The sequence below is a fragment of the Vipera ursinii genome, assembly GCF_947247035.1.
Source record: "Vipera ursinii genome assembly, chromosome: 2".
Classification (NCBI taxonomy): domain Eukaryota; kingdom Metazoa; phylum Chordata; class Lepidosauria; order Squamata; family Viperidae; genus Vipera; species Vipera ursinii.
In genome coordinates, this window is record NC_139513.1 from 281,545,531 (window position 1) to 281,565,179 (window position 19,649).

Below are 19,649 nucleotides of genomic sequence, written 5' to 3' on the forward strand. Positions count from 1 at the left end.
TGTCAAGTCTAGCCTACTGCCCTAGAATTTCCAGGAGGTGTTCACAGAAACACTAAATAAGCTTGTTTAGCTTTTTTTCAAGATGCTGAGATGTTCTGGAACTCTATGAGATTGGCAACTATAATTGAAGGCTCTTATGCCTTCTCTTATAGCCTGAACATAGAGATTATGCCGGTGCAAATGAAGATAGGATCCCCATATTGATTGTTCAATTATTTTATATCAAGTATGTTATAAATCTCAACCAAGAGATTATAAAGCGGCAGGTTGCATTGTCATTCTAAAAAAAAGAATTAATAGAGATAACCTTTTATTGTTGTTGATTTTTTATTAATCAATTGATGTATCCCATCAGTTGCAAAGGCAACTCTAGGTAGCATATATTAGTATTAAAATCTAAAACATAGAAAAAGAATAAGCTGCTATGGTAGATTAATTGCCTGATCCTTTTTGAACCTTGGGATCTTCTTAAATTCAGCTTGCTTTTTGAAAAACAGCTGGGCTAATATATGGTCTGCTGTTGCGTGGAAATAGTCATCCATATCTAGAGTTTTCAGCTGCCAAAACATACAAACAAGTAACATATGGATTGGAGATATCAGAGTATGTGTCAATGTTTATACACTATTGAGGTAATATTATGTGAACGTGTGAATAATAACATGCAATATTATGTAATATTATGAGAAGGTGTGCCTGCCTCTGGAATGAGATTCTCTCCACGATCTGGATGGCTCCCACTCTGTTGTTTCTTATAAGAGCTGTGAAGGTCTGGCTCTTCACCAGCCATAAAGATCTAATCTAGCTGAACTCTATCTATAGGTCTTCTGCCAAGTCAGCTTGAGAAGGTGAGTGAAGGTTTAAGTGTTTGGATACTGCTGATTTACTGCTGTGCCCAAAGGTGAGGTTTGATAGTTTTGGAATTGAATCTGAAACACCCTCCTAAATCCAGACAAATAGCAATAGCACATAGATTTACAGCACTCTCTGGGCTGTAAATATCAGCATATTGCCCCGAACAATCTGATTCCTCATTTTACCAACCTCAGAAGGATGGAAGGCTGAGTCAACCTTGAGCCCCATCAGGATTGAACTCCAGGCGGTGGGCAGAGTTTTCCTGCAATACTGTATTCTAACAATTGCACCACCAGAGCTCTTAATAAGAAACACAGAATGGTTCAATCAATCATTATTCAATCAATGCTGAAAGGCAGCTCTGTATGGGAAGACCTCATGGGATAATAGTAAAACCTAAAACTTGCCGTAGAAAAACCAGTATAAGTTCAGCATCATGGATAAGGGCACAGAGCAATTCCAGTTATACAAAGCATCATAATATACAGTTAGTTTTTTATTTTAATCTCCAAACCATTTAACACTTGCATTTGGCTCATAATAACTTAGAGGTCTAATGAAATGGTAGTTCTCTGCTGGCATGTATAGCAAAATTTCTAGGAATTCAAATAGATGTCTCACCTGGTTGTGAGTGGTAAATGCCAAAATGAGAAGCAAGTCTTCATCACAGATGCTCTTGATGTAGTGTTGGGTTCCAACTGGGAAGAACACAACATCTCCAACATCAATGCTAAAGTCAGTAGAAAGAGTAGATGAAACAATAACACCTACCTGCAAATAAGATGCGCCACAACAAATTAATACTTGCATATCCAGGATCTTGGTTTCATTTGACTCAACAGGCAGTCCTTAACTTAAACCATTTATTTAGTGACCATTCAGAGTTACAATGGCACTGAAAAAAGAGACTTACAACTGGTCCTCATACTTATGACAGTCATAGTCTCTCCTCTCCGGGGTCATGTGATTTAAATTCTAATGTTTGGTAACTGTCATGTATTTACAATGCTTGAAGTATCCCTGGATCATGGCTTCACTTTAGCAACCTTCCCAGCCAGTTTCTGACAAGCTAAATTAAGGGGGGGGAGCCAGATATGCTTAAAAACCATGCCGAAAAGATCATAAAATCAGGCATAAGTCACTTGGGGAAAAACAAATTGAGCAAGGTGCTTTTGGGGAGGAGTTTTGCCCATTTATACTTGTTAAGAAGCTTCCACTTTTCTTCTCCCTCAATTTCTCCTTCCATTTTTTGTTTCCCAGACTCTACTAGTTCTCCTGAGAGCTCTATTGTTCATTTTATCAAATCTTTTCTTGTCTTCAGGTTTGTTTTGTTGTTCTGAAAAATGAAATATCTTTTCCATTTCCAATAGTATAGCAAAATCTTGTAAATTTTTGTCTGTGTTAAGTTGTGGTTTTCTTCATTTGTAGCTTCTATCTTTGAATCACTTTTCTCTAGTTTTTGTTCTGTTTTCTGATTTGTTTGTTCATTCTTTATCACCATTTTCTGTGATTTTTTTAAATTGTGAGCTTAGGTCAAAAATGTGTTCATTTATATCATCAAAGTTATTTTTAATCTCATTATGATTTAAATCCATTGTCATTTGAAATAGTTGCAACATAGCGGATATTTCCTCCTGGAAAATATTTGTCTTATCTTGAAGTATTTCTCCTGCAGATCTCTGATGTTCCAGACTGGGCATTTTAGAAAAGAATATTGCATGTGGTTTCTTACCACTTTTAGTTGTATAAGCAACCTCCATTTTCATCAAACCAACCAGTCTTAAATTCCAAACACTATAGTCTTATATATCTCTTATTTTTATAAACAATCCAAGATGTTCAGTCATTTAAAAACAATCCAGTAATTTCCCCCCTAGAAGAATAACCAAAAGGTCCACGTTTGTCTTTCTCTGTAGACTATTCTTAAACTTAAATATCACAGTTCAGTAAGTATTTATAATCCAAGAAGGTCAGCAATTTTCATAAACAACTGTATTTCTCATTCTGCAATGCATAGCCCAGTGTGTTTTCTTTCTTCTATTCCCAGCTGTTCTGTTTAGCTAGGAGTCCTTGAAGATCAAAAAGATAAAAGCACTCCATTTCTGGGCATCTTGCCAATTTCTGAGGCAGGACAGCTATAGTTCTATGCTCTGTTCCACCACTAAATGTTAGTGTCTGTTTATTTTCCAGCTTTTAAAATGAAAAGATTATTTTCTTGTAATTCCATCAATATTCTATTAAGTAGAAAATCTTAACAATGTCCATAATTTTCAGTTTTGTACAAATTATAGCTTTACATTAGTCCATTTCAATGTATTTCTGTCCCCCTTAAAAATTAAATTGCCACTTCCATCTATGGAAGGGTGGGGTTCCTTCTCACTTTCAGAGATTTTTTTGTTTCTTGGAGATCTTTTCCAGGAAATCAGTTTCAAAATAGAGAAGAGAAGATCAATATTCTCACCCAGCTCCAACACGCTGTCCACAGTTAGCCTTTCTCCTGTTGGGTTGGAGGGCTTCCCCCAGATCAAATGAATTGACCACTGATGTTCTACGATCATTGGGGTGCCCCTCCTTCTTCGTTGCCTCTCCAGGGCAACTTTCTACCCATTTAGGGTCTCTAGGCAGGGCAAAACCAGTTCTGGGGTGCAGAACTCCACAATCCATCGGCCACGTTGCTACGATGCAAAATTGGAAGCCCATCGTTTAAGTTTAAGTTTAAGTTTATTTGATTTCTATACCACCCTTCTCCCGAGGGACTCAGGGCGGTTCACAGGGCATATATAAATAGCAGTACAAAAATTAAAAAGAAAATAAACCAATGCCCAATTTAAATACAACAACAATAGAATAATAAAAAACCAATTAAAAAACCCATATTCCCCCATCAGGCCAGACCAGCTAATTCAAATAAGTGGGTCTTCAGCCCGCGGCGGAAGGATCGAAGGTCTGATGCCGTCCGGAGCTCAACCGGCAGTTGGTTCCATAATGCCGGAGGACCCACAGAGAAGGCCCTCCCCCTGGGGGCCACCAGTCGACATTCCCTGACCGGAGGCACCCTGAGGAGGCCCTCTCTGTGGGCACGCACAGGACGGAGGGGAGTTGACGCCGGCAGCAGGTGGTCCTCGAGGTATCGCGAACCCATGCCATGTAAGGACTTAAAGATCATGACTAGGACCTTGAACCTCACCCGGAAGACAACTGGTAGCCAATGCAGCTCGCGGAGCAAAGGTGTAACATGGGAGTACCGGGAAACTCCCAGGACAACTCTCGCGGCCGCATTCTGTACCAGTTGGAGCCTCCGAGTGGTCTTCAAGGGAAGCCCCATGTAGAGAGCATTACAGTAGTCCAGGCGAGAGGTCACGAGCGCATGAGTGACCATACACAGGGCATCCCGGTCCAGATAGGGCCGCAACTGCCGCACCAGGCGAACCTGGGCGAAAGCCCCCCTAGTCACGGCCACTATATGGTCTTCCAGAGTAAGTCGTGAATCTAGGAGGACTCCCAAGTTGCGAGCCCTATCCACGGGGGGTAAGGACTCACCCCCCATAGAAAGCGATGGAACATTTTGAATGTCCCGGGAAGCCGGAATGTACAGCCACTCAGTCTTGTCAGGGTTGAGTTGAAGTCTGTTCCTCCCCATCCAGACCCGAACCGCCTCCAGGCAACGGGACATCACAGCGAGGGCATCACTGGGGTGGTTTGGGGTCGAAATGAAAAGTTGGGTATCATCGGCGTATTGATGATACCCAACTCCAAAACCACGAATGATCTCACCCAGCGGTTTCATGTAGATATTGAACAGGAGAGGCGAGAGAACCGACCCCTGAGGAACTCCACAAACGAGAGACCTAGGGGCCGATCTCTGCCCCCCTGCCAACACCGACTGCGAGCGTCCCAGGAGATAGGAGGAGAACCACTGAAGGACTGTGCCTCCCACTCCCAATCCCCTGAGACGCCGCAGCAAGATACCATGTTCGATGGTATCGAAAGCCGCCGAGAGGTCTAATAGGACTAGGACAGAGGAATATCCCCTATCCCGAGCCCTCCAGAGATCATTCACCAGAGCGACCAATGCCGTCTCCGTGCTGTACCCGGGCCTGAAACCCGATTGGTAAGGGTCCAAATAATCCGCTTCATCCAGGACCAGAGGGAGCTGATGCGCCACCACACTCTCAACAACCTTCGCAAGAAAGTGAAGGTTGGAGACTGGATGAAAGTTGTTCAATACAGCTGGGTCCAAGGCAGGCTTCTTGAGGAGAGGTCTCACCACTGCCTCCTTCAAGACGGTGGGGAAATAACCCTCACTCAAAGAAGCAGATATGACCGCCTGGAGCCAGCCTCGTGTCCTCTCCCTAGCTGCATAAACCAGCCAGGAAGGGCACGGATCCAATAAACATGTGGTGGAGCTCAGCCTCCCCATAATCCTGTCCACTTCATCAGGGGTCACAGAATCAAACTCCTCCCAGATAACACTGACAAGACCGCCCGTGTCCTGATCGTCAGACTCTGCCCAGCTGGAGTCCAAACCGGTCCGAATCCGAGCGATTTTATCCGACAGATGTTGACTAAACTCCTCGGCACGACCCTGCAAGGGATCCTCCCTCACCTCCTGATTAAGAAGGGAGCAAGTCACCCTAAACAGGGCGGCCAGGCGATTATCTGCGGACGCGATGAGGGTAGAGAAGTAATTACACCTTGCCGCCCTCATCGCTGCGAGATAAGACCTAATATAGGTTCTTAACCGCAACCGGTCGGATTCGGATCGGCTGGACCTCCAGCAGCTCTCTAGGCCCCATTTCCGATGCTTCATCTCCCGGAGCTCTGCGGAGAACCATGGAGCTCGCTGGGATCTGCACCGGGTCAGGGGCCACATGGGTACAACCCGGTCAAGTGCCTCAGTGGCTGCCCTTTCCCAGGTTTCCACTAAGGCATCCGCCGAGTTGTGAGCAATGGAGGCAGGTGGGGACCCCAGCGCTGCTTGGAATCTATCAGGATCCATTAAGCGTCTAATTGGCTCTGTACCCCCACGGCGGGGGGTGGCAAGACGGAAGACCAGCCGCAGGAGGTGATGATCGGTCCATGACAGGGGCATAATAAATGGAGAGCCCCCACCAAGATCATCCAACCACCGTCCAGATAAAAAAATCAGGTCAAGGGTGTGGCCTCCCTCATGAGTTGGTTCAGAAATTACTTGCGACAGGTCCATGGCCGTCATGGAAGCCATGAACTCCCGAGCTAGCTCAGATGAGCCTCCCAGGGATGGTAGATTGAAGTCCCCAAAAACTATGAGTTTGGGGAACTCAATCACCAATCACTTTTTCCAGTGTTGTTGTAAATTTGAATGGTCACTAAATGAATGGTTGTATGTAGAGGGCTACCTGTAAAACTTAACTAGGATCTGTGAGACTCAGCCTACATCTTAGGGAAGATCCTGCAGCTTACATCATTCTACTCCAGTGTGACACAGAATAGAATAGAATAGAATAGAATAGAATAGAATAGAATAGAATAGAATAGAATAGAATAGAGTAGAGTAGAGTAGAGTAGAGTAGAGTAGAGTAGAGTAGAGTAGAGTAGAGTAGAGTAGAATAGAATAGAATAGAATAGAATAGAATAGAATAGAATAGAATAGAATAGAATAGAATAGAATAGAATAGAATAGAATAGGAGTTGGAAGGGATCTTGGAGGTCCTCTAATTCAACCCCCTGCTCAGGCCATTTCAGACAAATGGTTGTCCAATCTCTTCTTAAAAACTTCCAATGTTGGAGCATTCACAACTTCTGGAGGGAAGCAGTTCCACTGATTAATTGTTCTAACTGTCAAGAAATTTCTCCTTAGTTCTAGGTTGCTTCTCTTGATTAGTTTCCATCCATTGCTTCTTGTCCTGCCTTCATGTGCTATGGAGAATAGCTTGACTCCCTCTTCTTTGTGGCAACCCCTGAGATATTGGAACATTGCTATGATATCACCCCTGGTCCTAAAACCAGGGGGTTTTTTTGTCACAGAACACTCAGAACGGAGTTCCGGCACCTTTTTTGGATGGAATCTTGTAGGGTAGGCAAGGCAGGTTGTATGACATGTGTGAGTTCTGGCACCTTTTTCTTTTACAAAAAAAAGCACTGCCTAAAACTAAAACTAAACATACCCAATTCCAGCAACTGTTCTTTATATGATTTAGCCTCCAGTCTCCTAATCATCTTTGTTGGTCTTCAAGTATAATTCCCAGAATTCTTAAATCTGGGAAATGTTGGCATGCATCACAGTGGTTAAAATTAATTCACTACCTTTCCGCAGCCACTGATGACATAGCCCATTTCATTGGCATTGAAATGGAAATGAGGTTGTCGTAAACCATTGCTGTAGATCTGGAGTGTTGCTAAGGTAAGAGCATCTTCCTTCTGAAAAGAAGAAACAAACCTTGCATATATACAATAGTAGCAATGGAGAAATTATGACCTTATCCTTCCTACCCTTGTTTGCTTTTAAATTTTAGTTTATTGTGGATAATTGTATTTACCATGGATGTTTTAATACTATGCATAACTTGTTATCTACAGAGAGTCTTGAGTGAATTGTTTAGTCCACAAATTGTGGAAGATTGGAATAATTTCCAATATTCCAAATGGATACACATATAAACTCATATTTTATAGGAGTTTTTAATGATACCTCCTCCCACCTCCAAAATAATTGTATTTACCATGGATGTTTTAATACTATGCATAACTGGTTATCTACAGAGAGTCTTGAGTGAATTATTTATTTAGTCCACAAATTGTGGAAGATTGGAATAATTTCCAATATTGCAAATGGATACATATATAAACTCATATTTTATAGGAGTTTTTAATGACACCTCCTCCCACCTCCAAAATAAAATTTGAATAAGATAATGACCGCCCTAACTAGCCTCCAAAGTAAGATAGCAATTTTTACCAGCATACTTACTGAATGGAGAAAATCACTGTAAATTTTTTCATTGGGTTTTAAGCCTTTTCCATCTTTTACATACCGAGCCCACTGGATGACTCCCCCTGGAAACCGGAATTTGGAGGATCCTGAATTGAGAATATAAATTGGTAGGCTCATGAGTAATGCTCAAAGGTTTCATATTGGCTCCATTATTTTATTGTAGTATTATTTTTGATTAATGGAAAGCTGATGTGGAGCACGTTTTTCACATTGTGTAGAAGCCATGCTGAACATTTAATATATGTATGCTACAGTGATCCCAAAACCTTTTCTGCCTGCAGGCAGGCATAGGTTTGATTGATTAATTGATTATGTGCCATCAATTAGATGTTGATGATTAACAGCAATAAAGATAGTTTCTCTGCAAGATGATTTATCATCAACTTGTGCTACCAATAGCGTGTTAACTCTGTTGAGGTCCATTGGTCAATAACAATGGGGAGAGGCAGCTTGCTAGGAATGGAGAAATATTTTCTCAAAATAATATCCTGAGATTGTTGAGAAAGAATTGTGTAATTGATGCTGATCTGATGGTAAAAACATATTTTACTTTATTTAACACTGATGTACTAATATATTAACATTTTAGTATGAATTTTTGCTTCTTTTTCATAGCTAGTTCAAATGGTATAGAAGAAACTATATGGTTAACAAGGATATGACTATACATTTATATTTTAAAAGTGTTGGATTTATTTAACTTAAAAATAAGGAAGGCCTCTTGATTTTGTTTCAGTTTTTTTTGTCAGAGAGCAGAATTATAGTATTTGGATCTATCATATCTTCAGTACCAGTATCAACATATATACATTCACAAAACATGTTTACTTTTTTTTTGCAAACATCTAGGACCTAAGTAATGCAAAAATGTCAAATGTCACAATGAATAGAAATAGTTTCAACATGGACTTGATCCGGGGGTGGTGGTGATATTGCAACCTATTCTTCATGACTTGTAGACTTCAACTCCCAGAATTCCTGAGCCAGCATGGGGGAAACATGGCCCCTTTATGACTGGTGGACTTCAACTCCCAGAATGAGCCAGCATGGGGAAACCATGGCCCCTTTATGACTGGTGGGTTTCTACTTCCAGAATTCTTGAGCCAGCATAAGGGAACTATGGCCGCTTCATGACTTGTAGACTTCAACTGCCAAAATTCCTGAGCCAGCTATGCTGAGGGAAAAGGGAGAGGTTTCCAAGCTGAGCCATACTGGTTCAGGAATTCTGGGAGTTGCAGTCCACCAGTCATAAAAGAGCCAAGGTTGCCTACCCCTGACCTAGTTTAATGAAAAGGAGGTCTAGGGGTGACATGATAGCAGTGTTCCAATATCTCAGGGGCTGCCACAAAGAAGAGGGAGTCGAGCTATTCTCCAAAGCCCCTGAAGGCAGAACAAAAAGCAATAGATGGAAACTAATCAAGGAGAGAACCAACCTAGAACTAAGCAGAAATTTCCTGACAGTGAAGACAATTAATCTGTGGAATGACTTGCCTCCAGAAGTTCTGGGTGCTCCAACAATGTAGATTTTTAAGAAGAGATTGGACAACCATTTGTCTGAAATGGTATATTTTCTGCCTGAGCCGCAGATTGGAGTGGAAGACCTCTAAGGTCCCTTCCAACTCTGTTATTCTATTATTCTGTAGCAACATCAGTGCATACTTTATTGTAGCAAGCAAGAAAAGATCTTCTTAGCCAATGCCAAAATACTACCTTGCAGGATGTTACACAACCAAGAGAGTTTCTGATGATGATTGCAACTGTTGCATAGACAGTCTCTCTCAGGCTGTTGACCCATAGAGTTAGAAATCAAGAATGATAAGATCAGTTACTTCAGGGTAGTTTGTTTATTGCTGCTTGCCTATAGACAGGAATCTTGACAGACTAAACACTTATCTGCATGACTATTAGATATACAGTAAGTACCCTGTGAACTGCTTGTGGGGTGTGGTCCACCCTCTCCCTTTCCCTGCATACCAAAGTTTCCAAGTTTATTGTCTCTTTTCTCCCTGGGAGAGAACCTTCTGCACCTGCCATACTCCTATATTATTTGTATACCTGATTGAAAATATAATACATGAAAATGTGGTCAGGTCACCACCCCATTGTTGCATTAAAAGCCCCAAAATCTTATCAGCCAAAAGCGATTCTCTTCTGTATGTCCCCCTAGCTCAAACATGTCAAACACAAGGCCCGGGGGCTGGATCCGGCCCGCGAAGTGGTTTCATGTGGCCCGCGAAGCCATCCTGGAAACTGTGAGGGAACGGCCCCCACTGCCTTGGCCCTGGCCCAGAGACCCTCCTTCTGCCAGAGACCCCCAGATCTGTCCCACTCCTGCCCAGGCCCCCATAGGCACCCTTGATGCGAACGATGTAGAGCTGGCCACGCCCACCCAGTAGGCCACACGCACTCTAGCCACGCCCACCCAGTAGGCCACACCCACCCTGGCCATACCCACCCAGCCCTCTGAGGGCACCCGCAATGCTGATGCGGCCCTCAATGAAATTGAGTTTGACACCCCTGCCCTAGCTTGTTCTGTAGTACCTTTTAGGTCAAAGAAGTACCGCCATACAAGCCTGTCTGCAGACTGGTTATAGTTGGCATTCTGAACAAGCTCTGCTAGGTTGGGTGGAAGATTGATGGCCTGGTCTTCTGCTTGCTTCTGGAATGACCGGATGAAATCCATACCGCCCTGAGGCTAGAAAACACAAGTAAATATTGCATTTAGTGGATCCAGGAAGGAATGGCAATGACTTCATTCAATAAAGTTAGCTTACAAAGAGGTGAGTGGTAATGAGCCAAATGCAGAAGATTGTTTGGTGGCAAAGACCAAGACCACATGTGAAATTCCAGTTAAAATGTCTGTGGAGAGTCTCAGTCATCCAGGTCATGGTTGTCCCAAAGATGCCTTTCCAAAGGGCAACTGGACTTTCTTGGTTGCTGCTTTTTTAAAAAAAAATGTTTTGCTTCTCATTCAAGAAGCTTCTTCAGCTCTGACTGGATGGTGAGGCTGAATTCTTCAGTCAGAGCTGAATAAGCTTCTTGAATGAGAAGCAAAATGTATTCAAAGAAAAAGAAGAAAGTCCAGTTGCTTCTTGAAAAAGCACCTTTGGGACTTCCAATTAAAATGGTTTTTTCCTACTCATGCCTGTGCACAGGAATCTACTTGACTGTTAGCATTATTTTGGCACTAGATGAGAGTCAACAGAATTCAATAGAGGTTGGACTTAGTCCATTTGTGGCTGTTTAGAGACTCTAGGCTGATTCCTCTTTTGACTCCATCCCCAGGTTCTGCCACTCCTTCTCTTACAAAGATTGTTAAAATATTTTAAAGGTTTCTCCTTTTGAAGGGAAGACATTAAGAAAAGTGTTGAAGGTTAGCTTCAGCCAAAGCCTTTTTGCTTATTTTTTTTTCCTTTTAATCCCATTTATATCCCGCCCTTCTCCGAAGACTCAGGGCGGCTTACAAGCTTAGCAGTTAGCCTTCATTCTATGTATATGCCTGCTTATTAGGGCTTTTGGGGCCCCCCAAGTGGCATTATTACAAAGTCAGCTTATTGCCCCCAACAATCTGGGTCCTCATTTTACCTACCTCGGAAGGATGGAAGGCTGAGTCAACCTTGAGCCTGGTGGGACGCGAACCTGCACTAATTGCAGGCAGCTGGTGTTACTTAAGGAGGCATTAGCCCACTGCTCCACCAAGGCTCCATTTTATAACTTACACAGAAAGATATTTGCATTTGGCAACGTATGGGCAACCAGGAAGCAGGCTATTATGATGGGTGGCCAGGCACAAATTCAGAATGGCAGTCAAAATGATAGTGGATTTGTTAAGAATTAGGATTTGGAATTCCTGTTGTACAGACCTTTAGAGATCTTGCCTCAATGTCTTTGGGTGTCAAGAAAAATGTATCATCAAGGTCTAGAGTCTGAAGCTCCTCATGAGTTGTAAAAAACAACAAGAACAAACACTCTTCTGTACCAACATTCTTGACCCAATGCAAGGTATTTCGAGGAAAGAAAATAATCTGTCCTGCCGTGACATTGTACGTAGCTATCGTATCTCCACCAGCATCAACAACCCCAATCCATGCAGTTCCCTGAAACACATCAGCAACAAAACAATATAATACAATTGACAAGAAAATCGTTTGGGGAGAGAATACCCCAACAAATGATGAAATAAGAGTCTGAAACTATTTGGCTTGAACAGTATCAGCAACAAATTTATGATCTGAATAAACATGTATTTATATGGCCATAAAAAGGTCATCATGTGTAAAGGGCAGTAGGAACAACCTTGGGGATCAGGTGGAAGAGCTGCAACCTAGGCCTTGGTCAGATGAAGGGAATCTGGAGCAGGAATGTCAAGAAAGCATTTCATATGGAACCTTCCTTAGTTCTCATGGAAATAAAAGGAGGGATGGGGGAGGCATATTCAGATTTGCAAGATTGACGTCAGCTTTCAGGGTAGACCAGACTAGGAAACCAGACTTAGGAACATTGATGCTACTTTTATTACATGGTTATAGCCACAGTCTTGCAAGTCTGAATATTTATGCTTTCTTCACCCAGTGTCAGGTGCAAGAATGACACATGATGATTCTTCCAAGGTGAGTTCTTTATGGTTTCCCACCTATAGACAATATCTTACTAGGCTGAGGATTCTATTATCTGCATCTACAATATACTTCGTGAATAATTAGGGAGGAGCTGTTTTCAACCTCTCTCACTCACACATGATATCTGGGCTGTGTTGCCTCTTACTTCTCTGGAATACAGCCCTTTACTCCTGAGAAACCACCTCCTCACTACGTTCCATCAAAGTCTCTTACAGGCTTTCAAGTTCTTGTCTTGATGGTAAGTTGTCCCATTACTTATCCTCGGTTCCCACAACCTGGTAGATTATTTACCAAAATGCTGTTGAATGCTTTTTAGACATATCTTGGTTAAGGAGTGTCACAGATTCAGATTTCTCTCCCAAGAATTATTTCATAGGGTTCTTAGAGAAAATGCTGCCTGCCTAGCTAACCTCTACTACTGGATTTTGCCCTGTTTGTTTGAGATGGGTTGGAGGGATGGAAGGGATTAAGTGGCCAATGTGCATACACAGGTGTTTCAATACAGGTAGTTCTCAACTTACAACCATTAATTTAGTGACTGTTAGAAGTTACAACAGCACTGGAAAAAGTAACACGACCATTTTTCACACTTATGACCGTTGCAGCATCTGCATGGACCCATGATCAAAATTCAAATACTTGGCAACTGACTCATATTTGTGATAGTTGCAGTGTCCAGAGGTCATTGACCACCTTCTGACAAGTAAAGTCAGGGGAAGCCAGATTCACTTAACAACCATGTTTCTAACTTAACAACTGCAGTGATTCACTTAAAGCTGTGGCAAAAAAGATTGTAAGATGGGGCAAAGCTCACTTAACAAATGTCTTGCTTAGCAACAGAAACTTTGGGCTCAATTGTGATCATAAATTGAGGACTACCTGTAATCTCTTTTCTTCCACTCTTCCACTACTAGTTACTTTTATATTCTTTTGCCCCCCCCCTTCCAATTGTTTAAAAATAATTGGGTAAATTAAAACATTACTTTCAATATTACCTTTAAGAGGTAACCCTGTTCGTTGGCATTGAAATGCCAATGTGGAGCACGTAACCCTTGGCTTTTGATCAGCAGAGTCCCAAACATTATCTTGGAACGCTGATTATTGATGCTTGTTCCAAACGCCATTTCTTCCTTGTTCTGGTATTCATCAGCATTTCTGCGAAATCTTGACCACTGAATAGTACCTCCTGGAAACTGGTGCATCTGGGATGTTGAAGAGGCATGACAATATTAATGCTTTTGATACAGTTCATAAATAGCTTTAAAAATCCAGTGACGATTGGCTCCCTCCCAATATAAAAAGATGTTTACTTGGTGAATAAATACCAATTAGCCAGATAATATCTGTTTGATTTCTCAACTATTGAAACAAAGATTTTAATCACTGAATTTGAACAAACTGGTCCACAGTGTGACATTCTTTTGATCTTTGTGGTTTTAGGTAGCCTGAAGCAGCCATTTGTCTATGGCTATAACCCAGACAAAAAAGCAATGGAAAGGAAGAGGCTTGCATTTACTTCCAGATAAAGTTCACTAAGGTTTGAAATTTGTGAAAAATCAATGAACATTTTACTAGAACGGTGTTTCTCAACTTTGCAACTTGATGATGTGTGGACTTCAGCTCCCAGAATTTCCTTACCAACATGCGGGTTATGGGATTCTGGAAGTTGAAATCCACACATCCCCAAACTGCCAAGGTTGAGAAACACAGCACTAGAGAGTTCACCAATAAAGCACAAATCCAGAATTGTTCCTTCACCCAGGGCTACCAGAAGCAGGTGTGACAGTTCTGCACAGCACAAAGATGCATGACATAGGGGACACCAAATTATGGGAATGCTAGTAGCCTAATGCCCCATTGCAGGTGCCAGAAGGTGGGAAGAAGCCCATGCAGGTACTGTTCCACATGTCTGCACAAGTGTTGTAGAAGAAAAAGGGAGAATGAACAACTAGGAGGCCTCAGCTTCCCCCTGACATAACTCGATGCTTGGATGGCAAAATGTCTATGGAGATTCTCAATCATCCAGGTCATGGTTGTCCCAAAGATGCTTTTCCAAAAGGCAATTGGACTTTCTTGGTTGTTTTTTTCTTTGAAAATGTTTTGCTTCTCATTCAGGAAGCTTCTTCAGTTCATTCGTTCAGTTCTGGTGGTTAAAAAAACTTTTTGCACAAAGGGACCCTACAGATCAGTGACGGACCCGGCTTTAGCCCATGAGTTTTTGCTACCCTGTTTCTCTAGGCCTTGGTTAAAGAACCTACCTATTCTTTGAGTTCCACCAAAGATTAGCAGCTTAACCCTTAAAAATTAAAATTCCCAAATGTTTGTCCTGTGCAAAAGAAATATGGAAGAAATAGTTTAGTTATACCTTGGATTTAGTATGACGGTGGAGAAACTGGAACTTGAGGTCCACCTGGCTTTTGTAGGCAGATGTTATTGGAATGTTCTGGGAAGCTGATCCATGGTTTTCTAGATTCACTCCGTGCTGTTGTCTTTTAAAGTCAGGCTTGCTAGCATAAACCACAGACAGAATCAACACCCCTGCCACTGTCGTTATGGCACAGGCCAACAGACAAACCAGAAAGACACGGAGGAGAGACCAGTGGCTCTTTTTCACCTTTAGGGCAGAAAGGAAGAAAAAGGAAGAATTACAAGGCAATTCTGTAAAACTGGGTCGCGACAAAATTGCTATATTCCTGCTGTGTCTGCATAGCTGCACCATCCACATCTTCTTAGAGGAAGTTGTCATTCGGCTTTTGGATAAAACATACCCGACTGTATCAAACCATCCACCATCACTTATTTAACAGTAAATTCAGATGTTTGAAAGTGAAGGGAAGTGATGTTTGAAACATCACCACCTAAAATTGAGATCCATTTGGAGTAGCGGTTAAGGCATCAGGCCGAAGAAAACTGCAAGATTGTAAGTTCTCACCCTGCCTTAGACACCCAACCAGCTGGGCGACCTTGGGCCAATCACTCTATCTCATCCTTGGAAGGAGGCAATTAAAAAAAATCACTTCCAAAAATTCTTGCCAAGAAAATTGCAGGGACCTGTCCAGGCGGGTTGCCAGAAATCAACACTGGCTTGAAGCTGCACAGGAGACCTTTATTTCCTGTAAAAGTGGCAGGTTTTGTTCTCAGCTTCTTTTTTTTTGCAGGAAGTAAGAATTTTCTGAAAAATTCAACGTGGGAGAAAAGGAAGGATGTAAAACAGTTCACTGTCCCTGGAGGCAACACCTGGAAAGCCAGAACTGTAGACAGACCTGACAGGACTTTAATCCTTGTCACATACTTATATGTGGAGTGGATCGTGAAGGTGGCAGAACTTGCCAAAACGCCTACATTCACTTGTTTGATTAAGAAGGAAGCAATAGCTACATTTGTAAAAGACTGGAAACCCTTTATGGACTTTTTCCTGAACACGGATACAAATGAACCAGCGATCTCTGGATTTACTGATTAAAAAGCTGCATATAGGTAGAAGGGAACTATGAAAACTGGGAGAGAAGAAACCATATTATGTTTATTACTGCTGCAAAGAAGTCACTTCTTTAAATACTTCTTTTTTCTTTCTCTTTTCTGGGCCTGGCTGTTCGCTTTTTCTTCTATCTTTCCTATTTTTCTTGTTGTATATATTTTTCTTTTCTACATTCTTTTTATTTTACTGTAGCTTTTAAATTTGTAATAAAAAACTCTTCAGTAAAAATTATATATATATATATATATATATATATATATATATATATATATATATATATATATATATATATATATATATATATGTGTATATATATATATATATATATATATATATGTAAAGGTAAAGGTTCCCCCGCACATGCGTGCTAGTCGTTTCCGACTCTAGGGGCCGGTGCTCATCTCCGTTTCAAAGCCGAAGAGCCAGCGCTTGTCCGAGGACGTCTCCGTGGTCATGTGGCCAGCAGTGTGCCAAAGGCGCACGGAACGCTGTTACCTTCCCACCGGAGTGGTCCCTATTTTTCTACTTGCATTTTTACGTGCTTTTGAACTGCTAGGTTGGCAGAAGCTGGGACGAGTAACAGGCACTCACTCTATCACGCGGCACTCGGGATTCGACCCGCCAAACTGCCGACCTTCTGATCGACAAGCTCAGCGTCCTAACCCATTGAGCCACCGCATCCCTTGTATACATATATATGAATGAAAATGGACATAGCTTTGACAACACCATCATGGCTTGACTTTCTGGACCATATTCTGTGACTATGCCTTGATGGAAAAAAAAATATATGCAGAGAAGAGCGACAAAATGGTAAGGAGCTCTGGGGGCTAAACTGTATGATGAACGATTGAGGGAACTAGGTTTGTCTAGTCTAGCAAAGAGAAGATTTAAACGGGGGGAAGGAACATGATAACTGTGTTCCAGTACTTGAGGGGCTATCTCAGAGAAGAAGAGTTCAACCTTTATTCTACATGGCACCTGAGGGTAGGACAACGTGTAATGGGTGGAAGCTTGTTAAAGAGAGCAACAACCTAGAAATAAGGAGAAATTTCCTGACAGTGAGAACAATTCAACAATGGAATAGATACAGTACTTCTCAGAGTTGTGATGCTCCATCACTGGAGGTTTTCAAAAATAGACTGGACAACCATTGGATTGGGATGATATAAAAACTCCTGCCTTAAGTAGGGAGTTGGGCTATAAGACCTCCAATTACAGCCCTATGAATCTGTGTTCTATAAAATTGGCAGCTCCAGAAGACAGTGAAGCAACAGGCAGCTTTATCTGTTGCTGCAATGATCAAAGATAACATTGACTGATGGGCTTAGGAAACAAATCCATTGCTTTATTGACGAAGGAAAGGTTCCTCCTTTCAACCTGCCTTTTAGCTTTGACCTTCAACTCCATAATTGAATTATTTTGTCCTAATTCATCTGGTTCAATATATAAAATTGCTTGAGTGAATACCAAAACAAACACTGATTAATTCTCTCCTGCTTCTTTCTTTTCTTCTACTGTGGAAGAAAAGTCAATATTAAGCTAATCAATATTAACTTTGAAATATCCAAAGTTTTCTACTCCCCTCTTAGCCCGACCTGTTTTATTATCTGCCTGGTTCGAGACTGTTGACCTATTTTAGTTATAGTTACTGAGACCAAGCCAGCTTCATAGATTATGAAAAATGTTTGAACGGCATACGAAGATAAAGGTTGAAAAATTACATAAATACATGTAAACAAATATATTTACTCAGTGCCTTGCTGGGACACTCTAAATATTCCTGCTACTCAGTGGGAAGAGCCAACTCGTATGTGTGAGGCATGCAAAATAGATTTCCCTGCCATCGTCTTGCCATGTGAATGTGGCTATTGTAGGAAATCATGATTGTTTTTATCAAACATACTTTCCTTAATCATACCTAGTGTTTTCATTAACCAGTTACAGTGTATGAATTTGATTTAAATGGATCTAACAATGTGTTCTTTGTCACTAAGACAAATTCAGTCATGAATCTGTCTGTTTGTAATGCATAGTACGATTGCCTATTATACCCTGTGCAGGACAAATGTATGTTCACACTATGGAAATTACTTCTCCTCATGTTTTTCCAAAAAAACTGAAAACAACCTCAGAAGACCTATCTGTTCCTAACTCTTGCCCTCTTCGATAGGAAGAAAAATATTACTTTTTAGAGTTTGGTCCAGTGAACAGTTTCTCTGGATTAACTAGAAATGGGGGTGGGTGGGGGAGATAATGTCTAGTTGTGCATTCTCTAGATTTTATACTTGCCTATTCATGTTATAATGCAGATTTTTTTTCTATTAAGAACTAACGTAGCTTTCTAAATATTTTACAAATATTGTAAACTATTGCAACTTACACGACATTCTTGCTTAATCTTTTCTGGCTTGGACAAGTTGCCTGGAGGTCCGTCTTCATGCAGTTCAAATCCTGAATTATCCATTTTGCATTAGCAAAGTACAATTTTGCACGCATCCAAAAGCGGGAGAAAAGAAAAACAAAATAATCTGGGTTCTGTCGTCAGTACTTCTGTAGATGAAAAAGGCAACAGGTTTTTTTTTATTCTACGATAAGTGCGTGGTAATGGAAACTTCGGTGTGAACATGAATGCAAATGAGGATATCCCCTTTTTTCAGCAGAACAATTTATAGCAGGAAGGATTTCACAATGACTAATCTATTTCTAAATATAGCTATGGATTCTGTGGTCCCAGAAAACTGGTTCTAGGATGCCTTTAAGAGGGGATGTCTTTAGGTGGGCTCATGGAAAAGTACCTATTAATATTGTACTACTGAAGAAGTGGTCTTTCCAGCAACCTAGTGGGATGATCCCCCTGTGTCCTTTGTTCTGTGCAGAATAAAGCTTTACAAATCTCCACCTGGGTATGTGGTTTATTGAGAGTTGCACACTGGGAAGAACCAGTTTTCTGGGACAGCAATTTCAGGGGCTCATCCAGGATCTACCACTAGGCCTTGCCCAGTTCTCTTAACTAGCATCTTCTGCTGCCCTGATGAATGGGACTGCATGGACTGACCTTCAGGCCAGACTCTCAGCTCCTCAGGTGGGTGGAAATTCTGGCAGGAGATACAAAGGTGGAACGTCAAGTAAGCGGAGATTTGTTCGCAGTTTTTGTGCTTCTTTTATTTCCCTGTGCCTTATAGGTTGAATGTGATTTGAGTTAGATTAACTTCAGGGTACAGTCCTGAAGGAGGTAGGGGTTGGAGTTGTAATAGCTGGCAGGCGCCTAGCTGGAGGTTGGTATCTGTGTGGCCCTCATTTGCTGGATGATGCAGTAGTTTTTCCAGTGAGAGTAATTAGTGTGGAGCACACACCCTTGTTCACCTTGAAGCAAAAAAGGGGCCAAGACCTAGTTAGTATATCCCACCATATGACTAGTTTACTTGGCAGACTAACAGTTGAAAGAAACCTTGGAGGACTTACAGTCTAATTCACTGCTCTGGCAGGAACCACTATATCATTTCAGACAAATGGTTGTCCAGTCTGTTCTTGAAAACCTCCATTGTTGGAGCACCCACAACTTCTAGAGACAAGCTTTTTCCGCTGGTTAATTGTTCTCGCTGTCAGAAAATTTTGCCTTAATTCTAAGTTGGTTCTCTCTTCAATTTGTTTCCATCCATTGCTTCTTATCTGCCTGTCTGGCAAAGAAAGCCGTGCTGCTGAAGGCAGGAGGGGAACTAGC

General features: G+C 41.6%; 1 protein-coding gene across 1 annotated transcript; it reads right to left on the reverse strand.

The window, feature by feature from the left end:
* Positions 1–422: 422 nt before the first annotated feature.
* Positions 423–18,392, reverse strand: DYNAP (dynactin associated protein; the record flags this gene model as incomplete). The annotated part of the gene is made up of 9 exons (XM_083351176.1): positions 423–557; positions 1,477–1,626; positions 7,141–7,254; positions 7,805–7,914; positions 10,370–10,523; positions 11,692–11,925; positions 13,443–13,649; positions 14,813–15,061; positions 18,309–18,392. 9 exons carry the CDS (start codon positions 18,390–18,392, stop codon positions 423–425), a joined length of 1,437 nt encoding a protein of 478 aa, XP_083207302.1.
* Between the last annotated feature and the right edge of the window lie 1,257 nt (positions 18,393–19,649).